At 38.6% G+C, this 24,053-nt stretch overlaps 1 protein-coding gene across 5 annotated transcripts in view; it reads left to right on the plus strand.

Moving 5' to 3' along the window:
• Positions 1–2,246: 2,246 nt before the first annotated feature.
• RHOT1 (ras homolog family member T1) overlaps positions 2,247–24,053 on the plus strand; it is a 53,329-nt gene continuing 31,522 nt past the window's right edge. For 4 of the 5 annotated variants that reach the window (XM_010861470.1, XM_010861468.1, XM_010861467.1 and 1 more), the window contains exons 1-8: positions 2,247–2,266; positions 6,745–6,803; positions 9,436–9,517; positions 11,521–11,564; positions 11,850–11,903; positions 12,058–12,110; positions 15,723–15,831; positions 16,141–16,242. In XM_010861470.1, the coding sequence (XP_010859772.1) occupies positions 6,771–6,803; positions 9,436–9,517; positions 11,521–11,564; positions 11,850–11,903; positions 12,058–12,110; positions 15,723–15,831; positions 16,141–16,242 (477 nt within the window). In that variant the 5' untranslated portion in view covers positions 2,247–2,266; positions 6,745–6,770. The remainder of the gene's footprint in view (positions 2,267–6,744; positions 6,804–9,435; positions 9,518–11,520; positions 11,565–11,849; positions 11,904–12,057; positions 12,111–15,722; positions 15,832–16,140; positions 16,243–24,053) is intronic. The other variant, XM_010861469.1, reaches the window with a different exon arrangement.

Genomic DNA, 24,053 nt, shown 5'->3' on the forward strand with positions numbered 1-24,053 from the left:
GTCTTTTCAAATGAGTCAGCTCTTAGCATCAGGTGGCCAAAGTATTGGAGTTTCAGCTTCAGCATCAGTCCTTCCAATGAACACTCAGGACTGATCTCCTTTAGGATGGACTGGTTGGACCTCCTTGCAGTCCAGGGGACTCTCAAAAGTCTTCTCTAACACCGCAGTTTAAAAGCATCGATTCTTCGGCGCTCAGCTTTCTTTATAGTCCAACTCTCACATTATACATGACTACTGGAAAAACCATAGCCTTGACTTCTGTTGGCAAAGTAATGTCTCTGCTTTTTAATATGCCGTCTGGGTTGGTCATAACTTTCCTTCCAAGGAGTAAGTGTCTTTTAATTTCATGGCTACAGTCACTATCTGCAGGATTTTGGAGCCCCCAAAAATAAAGTCTGCCACTGTTTCCCCATCTATTTGCCATGAAGTGATGGGACCGGATGCCATGATCTTAGTTTTCTGAATGTTGAGCTTTAAGCCAACTTTTTCACTCTCCTCTTTCACTTTCATCAAGAGGCTGTTTAGTTCTTCTTCGCTTTCTGCCATAAGGGTGTCATCTACATATCTGAAGTTTTTGATATTTCTCCTGGCAATCTTGATTCCTGCTTGTGCTTCCTCCCACCCAGTGTTTCTCATGATGAACTCTGCATATAAGTTAAATAAGCAGGGTGACGATATACAGCCTTGACGTATTCCTTTTCCTATTTGGAACCAGTCTGTTGTTCCATGTCCAGTTCTAACGGTTGCTTCCTGACCTGCATACAGGTTTCTCAAGAGGCAGGTCAGGTGGTCTGGTATTCCCATCTCTTTCAGAATTTTCCACAGTTTCTTGTGATCCACACAGTCAAAGGCTTTGGCATAGTCAAGAAAGCAGAAATAGATGTTTTTCTGCAACTCTCTTGCTTTTTCCATGATCCAGTGGATGTTGTCAATTTGGTCCCTGGTTCCTCTGCCTTTTCTAAAACCAGCTTGAACAACTGGAAGTTCATGGTTCATGTATTGCTGAAGTCTGGCTTGGAGAATTTTGAGCATTATTTTACTAGTGTGTGAGATGAGTGCAATTGTGCAGTAGTTTGAGCATTCTTTGGCATTGCCTTTCTTTGGGATTGGAATAAAAACTGACCTTTTCCAGTCTTGTGGCCTCTGCTGAGTTTTCCAAATTTTCTGGCATATTGAGTGCAGCACTTTCACAGCATCATCTTTCAGGATTTGAAATAGCTCCACTGGAATTCCATCACCTCCACTAGCTTTGTTCGTAGTGATGCTTTCTAAGGCCCACTTGACTTCACATTCCAGGATGTCTGGCTCTAGGTCAGTGATCACACCATCGTGATTATCTGTGTCGTGAAGATGTTTTTTGTACAGTTCTGTGTATTCTTGCCACCTCTTCTTACTATCTTCTGCTTCTGTTAGGTCCATACTATTTCTGTCCTTTATCGAGCCCATCTTTGCATGAAATGTTCCCTTGGTATCTCTAATTTTCTTGAAGAGATCTCTAGTGTTTCCCATTCTGTTGTTTTCCTCTATTTCTTTGCACTGATTGCTGAGGAAGGCTTTCTTATCTCTTCTTGCTATTCTTTGGAACTCTGCATTCAGATGCTTATATCTTTCCTTTTCTCCTTTACTTTTCACTTCTCTTCTTTTCACAGCCATTTTGCTTTTTTGCATTTCTTTTCAATGGGGATGGTCTTGATCCCTGTCTCCTGTACAATGTCATGAACCTCAGTCCATAGTTCATCAGGCACTCTATCAGATCTAGTCCCTTAAATCTGTTTCTCACTTCCACTGTATAATCATAAGGGATTTGATTTGCCCCAACCAGTAATGCTGAAGAAGCTGAAGTTGAACGGTTCTATGAAGACCTACAAGACCTTTTAGAACTAATACCCAAAAAAGATGTCCTTTTCATTATAGGGGACTGGAATGCAAAAGTAGGAAGTCAAGAAACAGCTGGAGTAACAGGCAAATTTGGCCTTGGAATATGGAATGAAGCAGGGCAAAGACTAATAGAGTTTTGCCAAGAAAATGCACTGGTCATAGCAAACACCCTCTTCCAACAACACAAGAGAAGACTCTATACATGGACATAACCAGATGGTCAACACCAAAATCAGATTGATTATATTCTTTGCAGCCAAAGATGGAGAAGCTCTATACAGTCAACAAAAACAAGACCGGGAGCTGACTGTGGTTCAGATCATGAACTCCTTATTGCCAAATTCAGACTTAAATTGAAGAAAGTAGGGAAAACAACTAGACCATTCAGGTATGACCTAAATCAAATCCCACCATAGTTTGGCCCCAGGTAAATAGCAGGGAGGGAACACAGCTCCACCCATCAACAGAAAATTGGATTAAAGATTTACTGAGCATGGCTCCACCCATCAGAACAAGACCCAGTTTCTCCCTCAGTAGGTCTCTCCCATCAGGAAGCTTCCATAAGCCTCTTATCCTTCTCCATCAGAGGGCAGACAGACTGAAAACTAACCAGTCTAATCACATCAACCACAGCCTTGTCTAACTCAATGAAACTATGAGCCATGCCATGTGGGGCCACCCTAGACGGACGGGTCACGGTGGAGAGTTCTCACAAAACGTGGTGCACTGGAGAAGGGAATGGCAAACCACTTCAGTATTCTTGCCTTGAGAACCCCATGAACAGTATGAAAAGGCAAAAAGATAGGGCACTGAAAGATGAACTCCCCAGATCGATAGTTGCCCAATATGCTACTGGAGATCAATGGAGAGGCTCCAGAAAGAATGAAGAGACAGAGCTGTCCTTTAGAGATGTAAATGTTTGGAAAAGTAGACCAGAGAAGGGGGAAGGTATTTTTAGATGAAGAAAACCACGTGAGGGAGGCCAGGATTCATCATGGCTTGTTTGGGCTTACACAGAACAGAATGGCCTTATTGGAGTAAATCGTGTATGAGGACTAGCAGGAGAGATAGATGATCGGGGGTTAAATTATGTGTGATTTTCAAAGGCCAGTGGAATAGAGACACTTTGATGAGGTAGGTAATTAAGAGTCGGGATGGCTTTTGATCAGGTGAGTTAGGAAATGTAAAGAATGTGCAAGAAAGATGGCCTGCATGTGTATTACTGATATATTAATGAGAGGAGAGACTGGAGAAGGGGGTAGAAAGTTGTGAACTAGGAAGTGTTTTGGTAAAAGTGCTATATTTAGGGGAACCTGGGAACAGAGAGGAAAGAATGAGTATTAAAAATGTCAGAGGAAGTTTGACAGAACTTGAATGATCAGTACAAAAGGTTAGGCAAAGATGGTTATGCTTTTTTTTTTTTTTGAGCTTTTTATCCTGATGTGTAGAAAGAGTGTTCCTTATTGGTGAAAAATATCATAAATCCATTGGAATATAATCTCCAAGAATATAAAAGTAGGGAAAACGTAATGCCTTGATCAGTAGTATCCCCTGACTTGGAATAATGTCTCGAGTGTAGAAGTGCTCAAGAAATGCAAAGAAGGGATGCAGGAATGCATTTAACATGTTAAAATTGAAGTAAATTTCAGTTGCCATCTGTAAATTTAGAATGTGACCGTTTTTACCACCAAAGTGACTTTTGTTTTTTAAGAAGGAAAGTTAAAACCTTTATTTATTGAGAGACAGTGATAGGTCAGGTGCTCTGCCTAAGCACTTTCACATATATGATGTTGTTTAATTCTTACTGGAACTTTGAAGACACGGTATTATTATCTCCCCAAAAGTGTTGACTTTTTCTAGTCCCCCAAATTATACATATTTATAAAATCATATTGTACATGGTGAAGATGATACGTATCTGAGACTTGCCTCAAAATAATTCATGGGAAAGGACAAGAGAGAATATGGAAAGGAGATGAGGTTGGGTGATGGGTGCACACACTGGATCACACTGTTGTCACTAATTCTGAAATGTTTCCATTTTTTAATAATAAAAAAAGGAAAGAAAAAAATCATATTGTTCATGGTGATATATACTGGCCTAACTGCCATTTTTTTAAATAAAATGAAACAATTTAAGCCTCCAGATAATGACCATAATGGATTATAACCCACAGAATAATACAATAATCCATGAGGCCACACTCATAAGAAACAGAAGGGAAAGTTTTTTCTTACAGGAGAATGTAAAGTAATATAGGAGAATAGATAGAAATAAAAAATCACCATCTAGCAGCCATGATAGCAATACTTGTTTTAGGCAAGAAGCTTGAATGGCTGCTAAACCTAATAGCCAAAAGTTTGATGAGAACCAGAAAATTTACAAAGTCTCAAAGTACCTCCTCATAAGATATTTTTTAATTAGAAAAAAATAACTTTACTGGAGAAACCTAGCACCACCTCCTCCAAGTGATGACAGCGAACGTCACAGTAGTGGGATAAATTGACATTATCTCCTTTTGGCTCTGGCACTCTGAGAAGGACACAACACTTCTGTCATATTCTGCCAAAAAAGCAGAGCCTGAAATTAATCGTGGGATAACATCATACAGACCCAGTTGAGAGAGATATTACAGAATAAATGACTTGTAGTCTTCAGAAATGTGAAGGTCATGAAAGACAAAGATGGAGGAAAGCTTCCAGATTAAAGGAGGCTAAAGAGATATGACAACCAAATGGAACATTTGATTCTGGACAGAAAAGATTTTTCTTTTCTATAATGGATAATAGACATGAATAAGGTTTATAGATTACGTAATAGCACTCTTTGGGGTGTTAATTTCCTGATCTTGACATAACTTGATTTAACTGTGGTTATGTAAGAGAATGATACTGTTTCTAGGAAATACATACTAGAATGCTTCAGGGTAAAGGGGCATCATGTTTGTGATTTACTCTCAAATGTTTTTTAAAAAATTATATATATATATAGAGAGAGAGAGAGAGAGAGAATAATAATGTAAGTATGGTTAAATTCTAACGTGGGGAATTTGGTTAAAGTATAGACTTGAGTCCTTTGAATTATTTTTGCAATTTTTCTGTACATCTGGAATTTTCTAAAAATAAAATAAAAGGGCCAGAGCTGCTGGATTAGTCACCAGTGAATCAGTGAATTATTTTAATTAACTTACGTAGTATTTGTGTATGTGATGCTCGCTGACTTTTGGGACCATCATGCATTTTCTGTATTACTAACGTGTTAAAATGGGTTATTCTCCTAGGTCTGTAACTAGTCTTCTAGTGAGACCATGAGCAAATCATTGTGGCTGGGTCCCAGGCTCTTCATCTGAAATTTCTGTGGGGAGCTGGATAAGTTGACTTCAGTACCTGGCTCCTAGCAGTTCTCTGATGATGGGCTCCAGATTCTCTGACTCAGGGAAATGTTACCTTATTGTCAGACCCTTGAAGAAGGCCCAAGCCTTCTCACATGTGTAAATTGAAAGGATTGAAGAGTCAGAGCCAGAGGATGCCGGTTAAACATCTGGGCTGCCTTCTATCAGCTGTAGCCGCTTGTTTGCAGCTCGCCCTCTGAGTTGTTTTGACCAGTACTCTCCCTTCCAGCCAGTCATTATTTTTCCACAGACTTGACTTGTAGTTTTAGTCACACTTTCTTTTAGTCACTTATTTAGCAAAGCAATGTGACTTTCCTTGACTTTAACATTTTCCAGCTCTTTTATATTTAGACTTTTGAAAACTATAGTTTGCTATCACAGCAGAGATCAACAGGCAGGTGGACTGTTTTCCTCTAGAATCACAAAATGATTTTAGTTGATAAGCATTTGAAAGTCTAATAATAGTAAGATCAGAAAACGATGGGAATGCAAGTCAAGTTTCAGAAAGAAAATTAAGAATTTAAGTTTGTACATTAAAAAAACTGCTAGGTTAGAAAATGTAACAGGAAAGTTTCTTTGCTCTTACTAACCCTTTAAGAAGAAATAGACACTCTGATCTTCTATTGGTAAGCATGTAGATTATTCTTTTTTGGCAGTAATATAACAGTGTCTATTAAAAACAAGAAGATCATGTGTGCTAACTTGAGCTCCACTTCTAGGAACTTATCCTGTAGAGATTAACATTGCAGCACTGTTCATCATTAGGAGATTACATTAATAAATTATGACACATCACACACTGGCTTCTTATACACTTACCAAAAAACAATGTAGGAAGCTTTTAAATGTTAATATAAAATGCATTTATTATTACTGCTTTTAAAAATTGTGATAAAATAGACAAAAAACATAACATTTTTTACCTTTAGTAAATATTCTGTTCAAGGGCATTAAATATGTTTGCAATGTTGTGTAACTATCACCACTTTCTACATTTAAAACTCCTGCTTCATTACCAACAAACACTCTGTATTTATTAAATAATAACTTTCTCTTCCCTCTTCTGGGAGATTTTTAAAGATTGTCGTGGAATACTGCCCCAATACATACTTAAGTGATAAAAATTGTAAAATAGTATAAATACTCTGATTCTACTGTGGTAAATTATTATAATATGTTAATACAAGTGTGGGAAGATCTGGGAGACTACACATATTAAACAGTTTATGGGGGATACTATGGGAGATTTTTACGTTTATAGTATATATATTTTAGTAATTTTTTTGTTTTAAACGGTGAACCTGTGTAACTTTTCTAAGCAGAAAAAAAAAAGATGTACTAAAAATTAGTAATTAGATGGCTCTGATCCTCTGATTTTAGGTAACAAATAACAGTACTTTGCTGTGTGGTTGCTAAATTTGAGCTTTCTAGAATCTGAATACTTTATTAAAGTAATCTTTTTTTCTTTTCACAGCTAGAGTTGGGAAGACATCACTGATTATGTCTCTAGTCAGTGAAGAATTCCCAGAAGAGGTAGGCATTGTGATTTCTTTCCTACATTTAAATTTTTATCAAAATTGAGTTAAATGAAATACATTGTAGGTTTTTTTTTTGGTATGTGTTTCCTTTCTGATAGTTAATGACTTTTAGAAAGGCTCATGTTAGTTTTTACAAGACATCTCTGAAATATAGGAGAAAGAGCCAAACCAGCTCTGAGTTCACATAAGGCCTTTGTGTTTCTTTCTTTTGACCTTGGCTAGGACATTTGTCTGGAGAAGGAAATGGCAACCCACTCCTGTGTTCTTGCCTGGAGAATCCCAGGGACGGGGGAGCCTGGTGGCCTGTAGTCTATGGGGTCACACAGAGTCGGACACGACTGAAGCGACTTAGCAACAGCAGCAGCAGGACATTTGTCATCTCTCTGCCTTAGTTGTTGCATCTGTAAAAAGGGAGTTGAAAGGGATATTCAGTTCAGTTCAGTCGCTCAGTCATGTCCGACTCTTTGCGACCCCATGAATCGCAGCACGCCAGGCCTCCCTGTCCATCACCAACTCCTGCAGTTTACTCAAACTCATGTCCATCAAGTCGGTGATGCCATCCAGACATCTCATCCTCTGTCATCCCCTTCTCCTCCTGCCTCCAATCCCTCCCAGCATGAGTCTTTTCCAATGAGTCAACTCTTCGCATGAGGTGACCAAAGAATTGGAGTTTCAGCTTTAGCATCATTTCTTCCAAAGAAATCCCAGGACTGATCTCCTTTAGAATGGACTGGTTGGATCTCCTTAGGGATCATCTAAGCTGTGTAATTCTTTCTTAAAAATAAAATGTTTTTATAAACCCCAAATATAGAACAGATGAGTATTCCTTTAGTTGAAGTAAGGATGAAATGTCTGGCTCCCCACCTGCCTTCTGTCTGACTCTCCCCAGTCTTTGAGACATCATTAGAGCCACTAGGATTCTGATACACATGTTTGAAAATCTCAAATATTATCTACCTACATCATTTTACAAATAAAAAATCTAATTCATTCCACCTTTGCCTACCTCGAAGAATAGTTGTGGGTCTCAAATGAGATAAACTTGCTAAAATACCACCAAAAGCATGGTGGCTTTGTTATTGCTGGCAGTGTACTTATTTACATGTTGGAAGATCCAGTATGGTGAGCAGTTGCCTAAAGCGTTATGTAAAGATATTGTTATGAGGAATGGGATCAATGCAAATGAGATAAAGATTATTTCTTTCTATTTTCTTTCTTCATATAATAGGTATTACTAGCACCATGGTTTGCATTTATCATTTATTTACTCATGTTTAATTAGGAATACCTGTACAATTTCATTGTTCAGAGAGCAATTTAATGTATTATATAGTAGTTATTTCAGTAATTACAATTGTCCTGTGACCATTGTTTCTTTCACTTTTTCTCTCTTAAATAAGATAGTTAAATAAATCATAATTTGTAAAGTGGAGTATATTTTCATATGTGGTTTGTGAAATCAGCAACATTAATTATGATCACTTAGAGTATAGTACCTAAAAGTTTTTTGTGATATTTTAACTTAGTTTAGAATTGTTATTTTATCATAGTCCTTTTGGGTGTGGATAAGGAGTTTTTTTAAATAATGGAGTTATTCTGCTTAAGGTTTATATAGCAAAACAGTTATCTTCTAGAAGAGATAATTTTGATAATTTATTAATTTATTTGAAGATTTCTTTTTTTTTTTTGGCTGTGCTGAGTGGCATGCAGAATCTTAGCTCCCTGACCAGGGATGAAACCCGTACCTCCTGCATTGGGAGTGCAGAATCTTTTTTTTATTTTTGGTTCATTAACTTTATTGGACAGTCAGCTGTTAGTTCTCATTCACATCAAGTGTCTAGATTTTTGAGAGTTGTGACAGGCACGTAGGTAGCCCAAGTGTAGAGCTTGTTTAGTGAGTCTCATCTTAATTTCGTTTTCTGGACAGCTGCATACCAGTATGGGACATTTCCTTATTGCTTTGGCCCAGACAGCTCTGTTGAGCCTTGTCAGTGTGAACATCTGGGGTTCCCATCTCCTTCATGGCCAATTTCTGGCTTTCTTGGAGTGCCTGAGGGGCACACTTCTTGAAACCCACTCCATGGATGCACTTGTGAATGTTGATAGTGTATTCTCCTGGTCACCACCTCACTGGTGGTGGATCAGCCCTTCTTCTAGCTGTCTTTCTTTGTGTGGGTGCCATCCTGCCGGATCGTAGTTGGAAAGGACAGAAGCACGGAATCTTAACCACTGAACCGCCAGGGCAGTCCCTTGAGGATAGGTCTTCACTTGCAGAATATCTTAAGCATTCAACAAAATGGAATGAAAACTACATTTTAGAAATCTAATTTTGAAACACTAAATTAATTTAAGTATTGTTTTGGGAGCTGAAGTGTCCTTAATATGTCCTGTGCCCACACAGGTATAAATGTGCTTTTATTTTATTTTTTTAGTGTTTTATCATATAGCTTTAGTATGTATTTGCATCTATGGTAAAGCACAAAAATAAACATTTAAAATTATAATAAATACCTGTAAAGGTAAGCATGGGTGAAAGGGCTAATTATACATGAGTTTACATAATCTAAAAAGTTTGATTTCTGATATTCAAAGGTTTTTCCTTCTTTTATATTTGTTTGCAAATGAAGGTTCCTCCCCGGGCAGAAGAAATCACCATTCCAGCTGATGTTACCCCTGAGAGAGTTCCCACGCACATTGTAGATTACTCAGGTAGTAAATGTCTTCTTGCGGGTGAAGCTGTAGAGTTAAAAGTCCTTAAAAAGATACTTACTAAGCGTTAAAAAATGTTTTAGGAGGAGTGTCTCTTTCTCTCGCAGTAAATGATTATATACTCTTCTTGTCTTACCCCACACCCCACAAAAAGCCTCCACCTTGCAGTTCTCTGTCCCTAATTTACTAAGTTGGGTTCCATAATAATGAAAGGGAAAGGGGGATGGCAAATGACCAGATAAATCATAAGCCTCCTTGAATTAGCATATTTGCAGAGTTCTGTGTTATTTTGTTAGCAGGCATTGAGGCATGGTGATGTAGAAAGAGTTCTCATGTGAAAATTTTGTTGAGTTCTAAGTTTGTTTTTAATTTGTCAGAGTTTGTCCTAAAAAAGTTAAAACAGTTTGCTTACATTAAATGATAATGGAAGCACATCTGTATTGTTTTTAATAATGTAAAGTTTTTCTGCACAATACTACTTACTTGTTAATCATTAAACTATTTTGCTTTGTTGTGGAACTTCTTTTGGAAAGGAAGGGTCAGTTGTAACATGTATCACTGATGCGGGCTGATGACAATGGGGGAAACTATATGAAATCAGGAGGTCTGTGGGAAATCTCTGCCTTCCACTCAGTTTTGCTGTGAACCTAAAACTGCTCTGAAAAATGAAATCTATTTTTAAACATGTGTATAACCACATTGGTAATACTTTGTTTTGCTGATCTGGTATCCCATCCATTCTAAAAATGAAACACTAGAACCGTACAGTCTAATACATGTGACTGCTGAACACTTAAAATGTGTCTAGTCTAAATTGAAATGTGCTCTAAGGATAAAATATAAGTGGACTTAGAAGACAGTATGAAATAAAGTACAGGATCTCATAATTTTTCTGTTGATTACATGTTGAAATTTTAGTATTTTTGATACTTTGGATTAACTTAAATTTTTACCTTTTTCATTTTACCTGTTTCTTTTTACTTTGTTTAAGGTGACTACTAGAAAATTTAAAATTCCATATATGGTTTATATCACATTTCTGTTGGACAGTACTCTACTAGAAGCTGAGGGGGGTTGGATGCTCCCTGCTACCGTCAGTCTCATAACTAGCTCTATGTATAGAATTATTCTTTTTCAGTGTGTGTAGCTACATGTTTAGATTGACTTCAGTATTACACTTGAAGCTTTAACTGCTTGATTATTCAACTTAGAGAAGATATTTGAAATATGGCCAGTTATTTAGCATTAATTGAGATACCATTGTACTCATTTGTAACATTAGTTTATATGTCAGAAATAACATTTTGAGGGGAAGCAGTTAACGTAAAGTGATCTAATATATCAATAATTGCTTTGCTCTTCGTTTGTTTACTTCTCTCTCCTATCTCTGTCCTAGCTATGTATATGCCCATCCCTTGCACCTGTGGGATTATAGGCATATTCCTCCATGAGACCAGTTCTAGCCAGAGAGATGGGCGAGTGAGGGAATTCTTGACTTTTCATTATCATGCTCTGGTTTTGCCTCTGGGGCCTGGTTAAGATTACTTCTATCAGCTTTCTAGATCTTAAGCTTGTATTTCCCAGACTCTCACCTGGCTTTTTGACCCTGTGTGTATAGGCTTTTTGTCTGGGCTTCTGACTCTTTAGTACCCAGTCTCCTAGCTTGAGTTTCTGATCTCTTTTGCCAGTCCCTTCTCAGCTTTGGATCAGATGCTGGCCCAGATTGATCACACAATGCCTTGTGCTCTTCCCTGCCTGACTATCTTCATGTAGACTTGTCTCTCAGTGCCAGCGAGCTTCCTTATCATAGTTCCACTCTTTCCCTTCTCTGGCTTTCCCTTTTCTTTGCCACTTGTCTGGCAGTACGTCTTGTAAATGACATGGGAGGTGAGGGAGGTTTTGAGGGATGTTAGGTGGATGTCAGGTGGATTTTAGCTTGGTTGTTCATTCATTTTTATGAAAGTGTTTAAAATATGAAAAAAAATTGACTTTATCATTTGTAGAAGCAGAACAGAGTGATGAACAGCTTCATCAAGAAATATCACAGGTGAGTTAAAAAAAAATAATTCTAGGTTTGTTTGTGGGAGAACAATGATGATCCTGTGTCTGCCATTTCCTTCTCTCACAGAGAGGGCTTTTTCAGTTCTTTAATGTCGCTGCTGACTTTGAGTATGTATTTTTGACATAAATCCTTTTGCTTTTAGACACATGCTAAGTTTTTTAATTTTCAAATTTTTTTCTTTGTTTGACTGAAATATATTAGCTAGCTGGTAATTAAATGCTACATTTGTATTATTTTAAAATACCATCGATTTGTTAATTTTTCTTATAGGCTAATGTCATCTGCATAGTTTATGCTGTTAACAACAAGCATTCCATTGATAAGGTATGAATATGTGACTTTTCACTATACTTTGTTAAATTTCAGTGGGGGCACTTTTAAAATTGATCCTCAATTTAGAATTTTAGGAGTCCTAGGGTGGAGTATTTTTCAAGGCAGATCTTCATTAGGCCTTAACTCCTGTTAATTTTCATTTTAGGTAACAAGTCGATGGATTCCTCTCATAAATGAAAGAACAGACAAAGACAGCAGGTACTTTTTTCTCTCGGAAACTTTGTATATTGAAAAATTTCAAACTTGGAGAAAAATCGCAAGAAATAGTGCAGTAAAGATCTGTAAACTATTCACTTAGATCTGCTAGTTAATAGTTTGCCATATGTGCTTCATCTAATAGGTCTGTTTATACACACACACCTTTATCAGAGAGGAATTGCTAGAGGCTGCATACACATTTGAGAGCAAAGCAGAGAATAGAGCTCTGAAACTGTAATCTGCCCTCTTTCTTGAGATGCCCTTTTGAGGACTGGCATTATCCCAATCATTGAATGTTCGCCATGTGAAATATGTAAGAGCACAGTCATTATCACTGTTTTAAAGTCACTTTATGACGACTTACTGACTGAGCTGAGAGGAGCTCTCTAGAGCTGTACTGTCCAGTGGAGTAGCTTCTAGTCAGTTGGGGCAATTTAAGTAAAATTAAATAATACTAAAAATTTGGTGCCTTGGATGCAGCCACATTTCAAGTGCTTGATAGGCACTTGTGGCTAGAGGTTAGGGTAATGGACAGTACAAATAAAGTTCATTTCTGTCATCACAGAAATGATGCCTTGACTGCTTTGGAGGAAACAATGCCTCTATGCTCCTTACACTTGCTTTTCTTGCTTATTTCTTGAACTATTTCGAGGACTCTTCCGAGAAGTCAGTTTTGCCAGGATCTATGCAGTCCATGGGGTCGCTAAGAGTCAGACACGACTGAGCAACTTCACTTTCACTTTTCACTTTCATGCATTGGAGAAGGAAATAGCAACCCACTCCAGTGTTCTTGCCTGGAGAATCCCAGGGACGGGGGAGCCTAGTGGGCTGCCGTCTGTGGGGTCGCACAGAGTCGGACACGACTGAAGCAACTTAGCAACCGCAGCAGCATGAAGCACTGTCTTGAACAACTGAATTTTTAAAATTGACTCTACCATGACAGCTTCCTAAACTGCTCTCTAGAAACTAGCTGGCTCGTCTCATGCCCCTTTTAGTGTACCATCTGAAAGTGGCCTTCAATGTTTGGGAGATCTAATTGAGCTTTCTCAGGCGTGGGTATACCTGTACCCTTCCCTGAATCATAGGAGCATGTTTATTTCTCTTGTGGTTGATTTGTTCCAAGGTGGTCTATTTCGTTAATGTATGGACTTCACATTTTCCCAGTACCTTCTTTCCTGGGCCTTATACCTTAAGTTTATATTTATTACACATATGTTCTTATCTAGGACTTCTGTGGACCATTATCACAGTGGTCCTTAGTCAGATGTGCCCATCTCTGTCACCTGAGGTACCTTGCAACAATATAGATGCCTTTGCTCTACTGTTTGAGTTTTAGGATTAGTACGTTTGGAGTAGCGCTTGGACTTGAGTGTTTTCTTTTTTTAAGATCCGTAAATTATTCTGAGCACACCTCTGGTTGTAATGCAGTGCATTTTGGGGAACTCTCCTGGCTCTATTAACAATCTATGTTTGGGTTATGTAGTGGGCCGGTCCATTTACACATAATAACCACACTAGGTGGTTAAATAAATGCCTGCAAGTGTTTCTTTTATAATTTGGAATCCCAGCTAGATGATTTGCCTTCTCTTTAAGCTCTCTTATGGGTTGTACAAATAATTGTTCTCTACTGGGCTAGTTCTCCTTGGTAATCCCCATTCAGATTTATGATAGGCCTTTCACATTTAATTTATTGAAAATAAAATTCTTTATTTCCTGCCTATTCCCCACTGCCCCCACCCCCAGATTTCTCAATCTTTTCTGTCTCCAAAGATCTGTTCATTTTGGGGACTTCCCTGGCAGTCCAATGGTTGAGTACATCATGAGAAACGCTGGACTGGAAGAAGCACAAGCTGGAATCAAGATTGCTGGGAGAAATATCAATAACCTCCGATATGCAGATGATACCACCCTTATGGCAGAAAGCGAAGAGGAACTAAAAAGCCTCTTGATGAAAGTGAAAGTGGAGAGTGAAAAAGTTGGCTTAAAGCTCAACATTCAGAAAATGAAGATCATGGCATCCGGTCCCATCACTTCATGGAAAATAGATGGGGAAACAGTGGAAACAGTGTCAGACTTTATTTTTTTGGGTTCCAAAATCACTGCAGATGGTGACTGCAGCCATGAAATTAAAAGACGCTTGCTCCTTGGAAGGAAAGTTACGACCAACCTAGATAGCATATTCAAAAGCAGAGACATTGCTTTGCCAACAAAGGTCCGTCTAGTCAAGGCTATGGTTTTTCCAGTAGTCGTGTATGGATGTGAGAGTTGGACTGTGAAGAAGGCTGAGCGCCAAAGAATTGATGCTTTTGAACTGTGGTGTTGGAGAAGACTCTTGAGAGTCCCTTGGACTGCAAGGAGATCCTACCAGTCCATTCTGAAGGAGATCAGCCCTGGGATTTCTTTGGAAGGAATGATGCTAAAGCTGAAACTCCAGTACTCTGGCTACCTCATGCGAAGAGTTGACTCATTGGAAAAAACTCTGATGTTGGGAGGGATTGGGGGCAGGAGGAGAAGGGGACGACAGAGGATGAGATGGCTGGATGGCATCACTGACTTGATGGACGTGAGTCTGAGTGAACTCCGGGAGTTGGTGATGGACAGGGAGGCCTGGCGTGCTGTGATTCATGGGGTCGCAAAGAGTTGGACACGACTGAGCGACTGAACTGAACTGAACGGGGAGCTAGGATCCCACATACCTCTGGGCCAAAGGACCAAAATACAAAACAGAAGCAATATATTGTAACAAATTCAATTAAAACTTTAAAAATGGAAAAAAATTTAATCCTTTTGTCCAGCCAAAAAGATCTATGTACTTTTCTTGATTTCTAATTTCCTTCAATCTCCATATCTAATCTACTGTTGGTCCTATCTGTTCTACTTCAAAAATATATCTCAAATCTGAAAATTTCCTCTCTGTCTCCACTACCCTAATCCAGGATACCACATTAAAAGAACTTTTTTATTATTGAAAAAAAATCAAATATATACAAAAGTAGAATAATATAATGAATCCCTCTGTATCATCCAGCTTCAACGATTAACAACTCATGGCCAGTGTTGTTTCATTTATTACCCCTTCCTTTGGGATCATTTTGAACAAATCAGACATCATATCATACTCTAACTATTTCAGTATGTATCTCTAAAAGATAACAAATGACTGCATTTTAAAATGTCTATCAGATCCTGTCATTTTACACTTAAAACACACTCTCTGTACTGTAGCTGTGAAGTCGTTTTGCATCTGGCCTTTGCTTGTCCCTCCAGCTCCGCTTTATGTGTCTTCCCCTTTGACCAGTACTCCTCAGCCGCTCTGGCATTTTTCTGTTCTCCAGACTCATGGGGATGTTTCTTCAGTTTGGGGCTTTTCCACATGCTGTCGCTTCGTCCCAGCCAGCTCTTTCCAGGCTCTTCACCTGACAGGTTCCATCTTATCCTTCACTCCTTGCCTCAAATGCCGCTTTGTCAGAGGGATTGTTCCCTGATTACCATGTATAGTTTGCCCTCTTCAATAACTTTATCATTATACTTTACTAGGTTACAATGTACATTAAAATAAAATCTAATGTCTTTTGCCTTCCTTATTATTACCATGTGCCCTGTTTATTTCAGGCTGCCTTTGATACTGGTTGGGAACAAATCTGACCTGGTGGAATATAGTAGTATGGAGACCATCCTTCCTATTATGAACCAGTACACAGAAATAGAAACCTGTGTGGAGGTATGCATTCTCATTTCATTTTGAAATTTACAGTTGATGAATTCTCACTAAATTGAGGTTCAGAGTAGGAGATGGGGGAAGATGTGGGGTGGAATAAATTTCCTGTTTGTGAAATCATGTAAATCAAATAAAACAGAGAACTTGGAACTGGTCTCTGGGCTCTTTGTAGTCTATCATATGGTGATATCCACTAAAAAAATGGATTTTTTCAGTTTCTTCAAGGAATCTTGATAGTTTAAAAAGAAAACATTTTTTTAGCTCTCTCTCTGAATTGCTTTCAGAGTGAAACATTTAAAATTTTCTTTTCAGTGTTCAGCAAAAAATCTGAAGAACATATCAGAGCTCTTCTATTATGCACAGAAAGCAGTTCTTCATCCTACAGGGCCCTTGTACTGCCCAGAGGAGAAAGAGGTAAACCCTCCATCCCATCAGACCATGTTAGTAAGGACTGGAATGTGTAGGTAGCACATTATCACTCCATTATGATACTGATTGTTAGTAACTCTTAAGTATTCATCTAAACTGCTGAAATTTAAATTAATTACTTATTAAACTGTTATATTTCCTAGGTACTTTTCAAAGACAGTCACATTTAATGCTCAGAATAATATGCCAGGTCAAATACTATTTTAAAAAATGTAATTAAAATAAACAGAAGAATTGGCAACTATAACAACAAAAAGTCCAAAGACTTAACTAATAGTCTATTTGCTTTGCTACTATAAAATTCACAAACTTAGTAACACATACAAGTGAAAAACTTGTATAATTATTTGACATGGATATGATATATAATACAATTGGAATACTCCCTTTTGTTCCATAGCTTAGAAACATAGTAATTCCTTAATGAAATATCTAAAATTTAATGATATTTTACCATAGACTTTTTTTCTGCCAAAGTATAAAGGTTTTTTTTTTTTTTTTTTTTTTTAATTACGTGTAACAGGCAAAATTATTTAAGTCAATAAACGTAAGGAATTTCATACGTTCTGGTTCTTTCCACAGCCAATCACCATAGACTTTTTTTTTTTTTTTAAACCAGAATTTTGGTCTTTTTTTTTATTGTGAGAAAAAAAAATAAGATGAAATTTAATGTTTTAAAATATGCAGTTCAGTAGCATTACAGACATGCACGTTGTTGTACCAATACCACCATTCATGTACAGAATTTCAGCTTCTCAAACTGGAACTCGCAACCCATTAGACAATACCTTTCCATTCCCTCCTTCCCATTCTTGGCAATAACCATGCTACCTTCTGTCTCTGAATCTGACTACTCTTGGTATCTCATATACATGGAATCCTACAGAATTTGTCCTTTGCCCCTGGATTATTTCACGTAGCTTAGTGTCTTCAAGGTTCACTCACACTGTAGCATGTTTCAGAAATTTTTTTTAAAGGCTAAATAATGTTCTATTGTACGTATAGACCTAGAGCTTTGTAGTTTACCCTCACAAAGATCTTGTACATATTTTGTTAGATTTATACATAAATATTTTGTTTCCTTTCTTCTTCTTTCATGGTGCTGGGTTTTTAATGTTATTATTATTTTTTCTTTTTGTTTCTCGGTTTTTAATTCTGATTGATTACTGATCTATAAGAAAGCTATTAGCCAGCCACTGCACTTAATTTGATGCTGCACTTCCCCTCCCTAACCATCCTTGGCTCAAGGCAGCACCAAAGGAGTCCAACTCCCATAAGCAAGGGCATCACTTCCCCCCAAGAAGCCCCAGGCTCCCACGCACCTGCAGGGGAGCAGATGGGCACTCTCAGTCTGAAGCAATTTCTCTTATGCCAGGTTCATGCTGAAATGTGCAGAAACAGGCGAACACCCACTCAGTAATGAGAGAGGGAAGTTTAGTGGTCCTCACCTAACATGCTCAGATACTCAGTTGTGTCCAATTCTTTACGACCCCATGGATTGTAGCCCACCAGACTCCTGTCCATGGGATTTTCCAGGCAAGGATACTAGAGTGGGTTGCCATTTCCTTCTCCACACCATAGACTTTTAAAATTAAATTTTATATTGAGATATAACTCACATACCATAAAGTTCACTTTTTTGTTCTTTTCAGTGATTTTTAGTGTATTCACAAAGTTGTATGTTCGTCATTGTCTGATTTCAGAGCATTTCATCACCCCCAGAGAAACCCTGTACCCATTAGCAGTAACTTCCATTCCCTCCTCCCCCTTCCCCTACTTTTTGGCAACCACTAGTCTACTCTCTGTCTCTCTGAATTTGCCTATTCTTGGCATTTCATATGAATGGAATCGTACAATATGTGGTCTTCTGTGTCTGGCTTCTTTGATGTAGTGTAATGTTTCCAAGGTACATCCATATTGTAGCATTACTAGTACTTCATTCCTTTTTACGGTCAAATGACACTTCATTGTATGCATATAGCATATTTTGTTTATCCATTCAACTGTTTGGTAGATAATTGGGTTGCTTCCACCTTTTGGCTATTGTGAATACTGCTAAGAACATTCACACACAAGTTTGAACCCCTGTTTTGAATGTCTGTTTAGAGGTGGAATTACTAGGTCACATGGTAATTCTATGTTTCACTCATATTGAGGAACCACTAAAATTAAAGTCCCAATTTCCCCACATCTTTGCCAGCACCTATTATCCTCCCCCTGGCCTTTGTTTGTAGTCATCCTGGTAGATGGGAGTGGTGTCTTACGTTGTTTGAACTGCATTTCCATGATGGCTAATGATATTGAACATCATTTCTTGTGTTTATTGGCCATTTGTATATCTCCTTTGGAGAAAGGTCTGTTTAAGTATTTTATCCATCTCTTAATTGAGCTATTTGTTTCTTTTGTTGTTATTTTGAATTTTTAAGGAATAGAAGTTTGCTGGGGAAAAAAAGTTTCCTGAAAAGACTTTTTTTGGGAAAAATTTTTAGTATAGGTGAATGATTGGAGAACTGACCCATGGGCCAAATTTGGCCTGCCACCTTCTTTTTTTTTTTTTAATTAAAGTATAATTCCTTTACAGAATTATGTTGGTTCTGCCAAGCATCAGCATGAATCAGCCATAGATATATATATGTCCCCTTCCTCTTGAACCTCCCTCCCCATCCCGCCTCTCTAGATTGTTACAGAGCCCCGGTTTGAGTTCCCTGAGTCATACAGCCAATTCCCATTGGCTATCTATTTTACATATGGTAATGTATGTTTCCATCTTATTCTCTCCATACACCCCACCCTTTCCTCCCTGCCACCACGTCCGTAAGTCTGTTCTGTATGTCTGTGTCTCCATTGCTGCTCTGCAAATAATTTCATCAGTACCATCTTTCTAGATTACATATATTGCGCTAGTATATGTACTTGTTTTTCTCTTTCTGACTCCCTTCACTGTATATAATAGACTCTAGATTCATCCACCTCATTAGAACTGACTCTAATGAGTCAGTCATTAGCATTGCTTTTTATGGCTGAGTAATATTCCATCATATATATGTACCACAGCTACTTTATCCATTCATCTGTTGACCGCCACCAGCTTTTATATAGCCTGTGAGCTAAGATACATTTTGCATTTTTTAATGATTGGGGAAAAAGTCAAAAAGAATAATGTTTTGAGATATGGGGAAATTTATAAGGCCTTCGGATTTCATGGTTCATAGGTAAGCTTTATTGCAGCACAGCCGTGTTCATTCCCTCACGTCTGTCTGCACTTTCCTGCTGTGAAGGCAGTCATGTGGTTGTAGCAGAGCTTGTCTGTGGTAACTGTCATCACACCACTGCTCGTCGCCCTGCGAACTGCACTGACACACTGCAGACTTGGCAGCAGCATCTCATGTGCCACATGTACCCCTGTACAGTAGCGTTTTATTTTTTTTATTACCAGTACATACATATGCCAAAACAAGAAGAGAAAAAAAGTGGATCTTCAGATGGCAAAACAGATATACTTTCTGAGCTATAATTCCAGCATCACTTTTTTTTGGACCTTGATGCACATGCAAAGGAAATTTTTTAATTTCCTAATCCATTTGACCATGCAGTTGAGGAGCTTCCACCCAACCTTCAGTTGGAACTGATTAATCTGCAGTGTATGACATGTTAACAGGCAAATATCACGAAAAGAATGAAATAGAATTCTATAAATGCCTTCCAAGTGATGAATGTGCTCAAAGAAAGTTATATGTTTATGGATCAGTGTCACTATTGGGATTGTTAAAAAGACATTTTCAGAGATGAAATATGTTAAATCTCATTACAGATCAGCATTAATAGATGAATATCTGCAATTGATTTTCATGATAGGAAAAGCTAGCTTTTTTTTTAATTAAAGTATAATTGATTTACAATACTGAGTTAGTTTTGGGTATGTATCATAGTGGTCTTTTTTGTTTTTGTAGGATTTTTTGCAGATTATATTCCATTATATAATTTCCTTCTCCAGAGTGTATAATCGATGGGGTCACAAAGAGTCAGACGCGACTGAACTGAACTGAACTGATATTCCATTATAGTTTATTACAAGATAGGGAACACTGACTTTGAACCCCAACTAAGCCAATCGATATCCCTCCAAGAAGAAGTCTATCCTTCTGTAATATTAGTAGACCTATAGAGTAAAGGTATACTCACTTATTATTATATTTTAAATTTAATTAATAAAAACTTTGTGGAAATTTGGTTATTTCTTGCTGTGTAAGTACCTACATGATATCCTTGATTTTGCCGATTGGCACCCAATGCCTAAAGTATTTGCTGTGTCTTTATTTATTCTTAGACATTATTATTATATCTTTATTAATTGCTTTACCATAAAAGTGCTGACCTCTGGTATAAATATTAATCTGCTGCTGCTGCTGCTGCTGCTGCTGCTAAGTCGCTTCAGTCGTGTCTGACTCTGTGCGACCCCATAGACAGCAGCCCATCAGGCTCCCCCATCCCTGGGATTCTCCAGGCAAGAACACTGGAGTGGGTTGCCATTTCCTTCTCCAATGCATGAAAGGAAAAGTGAAAGTGAAGGCGCTCAGTCGTGTCCGACTCTTAGCGACCCCATGGACTGCAGCCTACCAGGCTCCTCTGTCCATGGGATTTTCCAGGCAAGAGTACTGGAGTGGGGTGCCATTGCCTTCTCTGAAATATGAATCTGAGTTATCCCTTAATCTGATCCTGATTTAGTCTTCCTTAATCCTGGTTTATATTCTTAATTGAAATGTTTCTTTCTAACTTGCTACTGGAGATCAGTGGAGAAATAACTCCAGAAAGAATGAAGGGATGGAGCCAAAGCAAATACAATACCCAGTTGTGGATGTGACTGGTAATATAAGCAAGGTCCGATGCTGTAAAGAGCAATATTGCATAGGAACCTGGAATGTTAGTTCCATGAATCAAGGCAAATTAGAAGTGGTCAAACAGGAGATGGCAAGAGTAAACATCGACATTCTAGGAATCAGTGAACTAAAATGGACTGGAATGGGTGAATTTAACTCAGATGACCATTATGTCTACTACTGCGGGCAGGAATCCCTCAGAAGAAATGGAGTAGCCATTATGATCAACAAAAGAGTCCAAAATGCAGTACTTGGATGCAATCTCAAGAACGACAGAATGATCTCTGTTCGTTTCCAAGGCGAACCATTCAATATCACAGTAATCCACGTCTATGCCCCAACCAGTAATGCTGAAGAAGCTGAAGTTGAACGGTTCTATGAAGACCTACAAGACCTTTTAGAACTAACACCCAAAAAAGATGTCCTTTTCATTATAGGGGACTGGAATGCTAAAGTAGGAAGTCAAGAAACAGCTGGAGTAACAGGCAAATTTGGCCTTGGAATATGGAATGAAGCAGGGCAAAGGCTTTTGTTAAGAGAATGCACTGGTCATAACAAACACCCTCTTCCAACAACACAAGAGAAGGCTCTACACATGGACATCACCAGATGGTCAACACCGAAATCAGATTGATTATATTCTTTGCAGCCAAAGATGGAGAAGCTCTATACAGTCAGCAAAACACAAGACCAGGAGCTGACTGTGACTCTCATCATGAACTCCTTATTGGCAAATTCAGACTTAAATTGAAAAAAGTAGGGAAAACCACTAGACATTCAGGTATGACCTAAATCAAATCCCTTATGATTATACAGTGGAAGTGAGAAATAGATTTAAGGGACTAGATCTGATAAGAGTGCCTGATGAACTATGGACGGAGGTTCGTGACATTGTACAGGAGACAGGGATCAAGACCATCCCCACGGAAAAGAAATGCAAAAAAGCAAAATGGCTGTCTGGGGAGGCCTTACAAATAGCTGTGAAAAGAAGAGAAGTGAAAAGCAAAGAAGAAAAGGAAAGGTATAAGCATCTGAATGCAGAGTTTCAAAGAATAGCAAGAAGAGATAAGAAAGCCTTCCTCAGCAATCAGTGCAAAGAAATAGAGGGAAACAACAGAATGGGAAAGACTAGAGATCTCTTTGGCACCCCACCCCAGTGTACTCTTGCCTGGAAAATCCCATGGACGGAGGAGCCTGGAAGGCTGCAGTCATGGGGTCGCTGAGGGTTGGACACGACTGAGCGCCTTCACTTTCACTTTTCACTTTCATGCATTGGAGAAGGAAATGGCAACCCACTCCAGTGTTCTTGCCTGGAGAATTCCAGGGGCAGGGGAGCCTGGTGGGTTACCGTCTATGGGTTTGCACAGAGTTGGACATGACTGAAGTGACTTAGCAGCAGCAGAGATCTCTTCAAGAAAATTAGAGATACCAAGGGAACATTTCATGCAAAGATGGGCTCGATAAAGGACAGAAATAGTATGGACCTAACAGAAGCAGAAGATAGTAAGAAGAGGTGGCAAGAATACACAGAAGAACTGTACAAAAAAGATCTTCACGGCACAGATAATCATGATGGAGTGATCACTCACACTTACCTAAAACCAGACATCCTGGCATGTGAAGTCAAGTGGGCCTTAGGAATCATCATTACGAACAAAGCTAGTGGAGGTGATGGAATTCCAGTTGAGCTATTCCAAATCCTGAAAGATGATGCTGTGAAAGTGCTACAGTCAATATACCAGCAAATCTGGAAAACTCAGCAGTGGCCACAGGACTGGAAAAGGTCAGTTTTCATTCCAATCCCAAAGAAAGGCAATGCCAAAGGTGCTCAAACTACTGCACAATTGCACTCATCTCACACGCTAGTAAAGTAATGCTCAAAATTCTCCAAGCCAGGCTTCAGCAGTACGTGAGCTGTGAACTTCCAGATGTTCAAGCTGGTTTTAGAAAAGGCAGAGGAACCAGAGATCAAATTGCCAACATCCGCTGGATCATGGAAAAAGCAAGAGAGTTCCAGAAAAACATGTATTTCTGCTTTCTTGACTATGCCAAAGCCTTTGACTGTGTGGATCACAAGAAACTGTGGAAAATTCTGAAAGAGATGGGAATACCAGACCACCTCACCTGCCTCTTGAGAAACCTATATGCAGGTCAGAAAGCAACCGGTGGAACTGGACATGGAACAACAGACTGGTTCCAAATAGGAAAAGGAGTATGTCAAGGCTGTATATTGTCACCCTGTTTATTTAACTTATATGCAGAGTACATCATGAGAAATGCTGGGCTGGAAGAAGCACAAGCTGGAATCAAGATTGCTGGGAGAAATATCAGTAACTTCAGATATGCAGATGACACCACCTTTATGGCAGAAAGGGAAGAAGAACTAAAGAGCCTCTTGATGAAAGTGAAAGAGGAGTGTGAAAAAGTTGGCTTTAAGCTCAACATTCAGAAAACGAAGATCATGGCATCCGGTCCCATCACTTCATGGGAAATAGATGGGGAAACAATGGAAACAGTGTCAGACTTAGTTTTTGGGGTTCCAAAATCACTACAGATGGTGATTGCAGCCATGAAATTAAAAGACGCTTACTCCTTGGAAGGAAAGTTATGACCAACCTAGATAGCATATTCAAAAGCAGAGACGTTACTTTGCCAACAAAAAGTTAGACTGTGAAGAAAGCTGAACGCCGAAGAATTGATGCTTTTGAACTGTGGTGTTGGAGAAGACTCTTGATAGTCCCTTGGACTGCAAGGAGATCCCACCAGTGCATTCTAAAGGAGATCAGTCCTGGGATTTCTTTGGAAGAAATGATGCTAAAGCTGAAACTCCAGTACTTTGGCCACCTCATGCGAAGAGTTGACTCATTGGAAAAGACTCTGATGCTGGGAGGGATTGGGGGCAGGAGGAGAAGGGGACGA

The sequence above is a fragment of the Bison bison genome, unplaced genomic scaffold (genome assembly GCF_000754665.1).
Source record: "Bison bison bison isolate TAMUID 2011002044 unplaced genomic scaffold, Bison_UMD1.0 scf7180017864472, whole genome shotgun sequence".
Taxonomy (NCBI): Eukaryota; Metazoa; Chordata; class Mammalia; order Artiodactyla; family Bovidae; genus Bison; species Bison bison.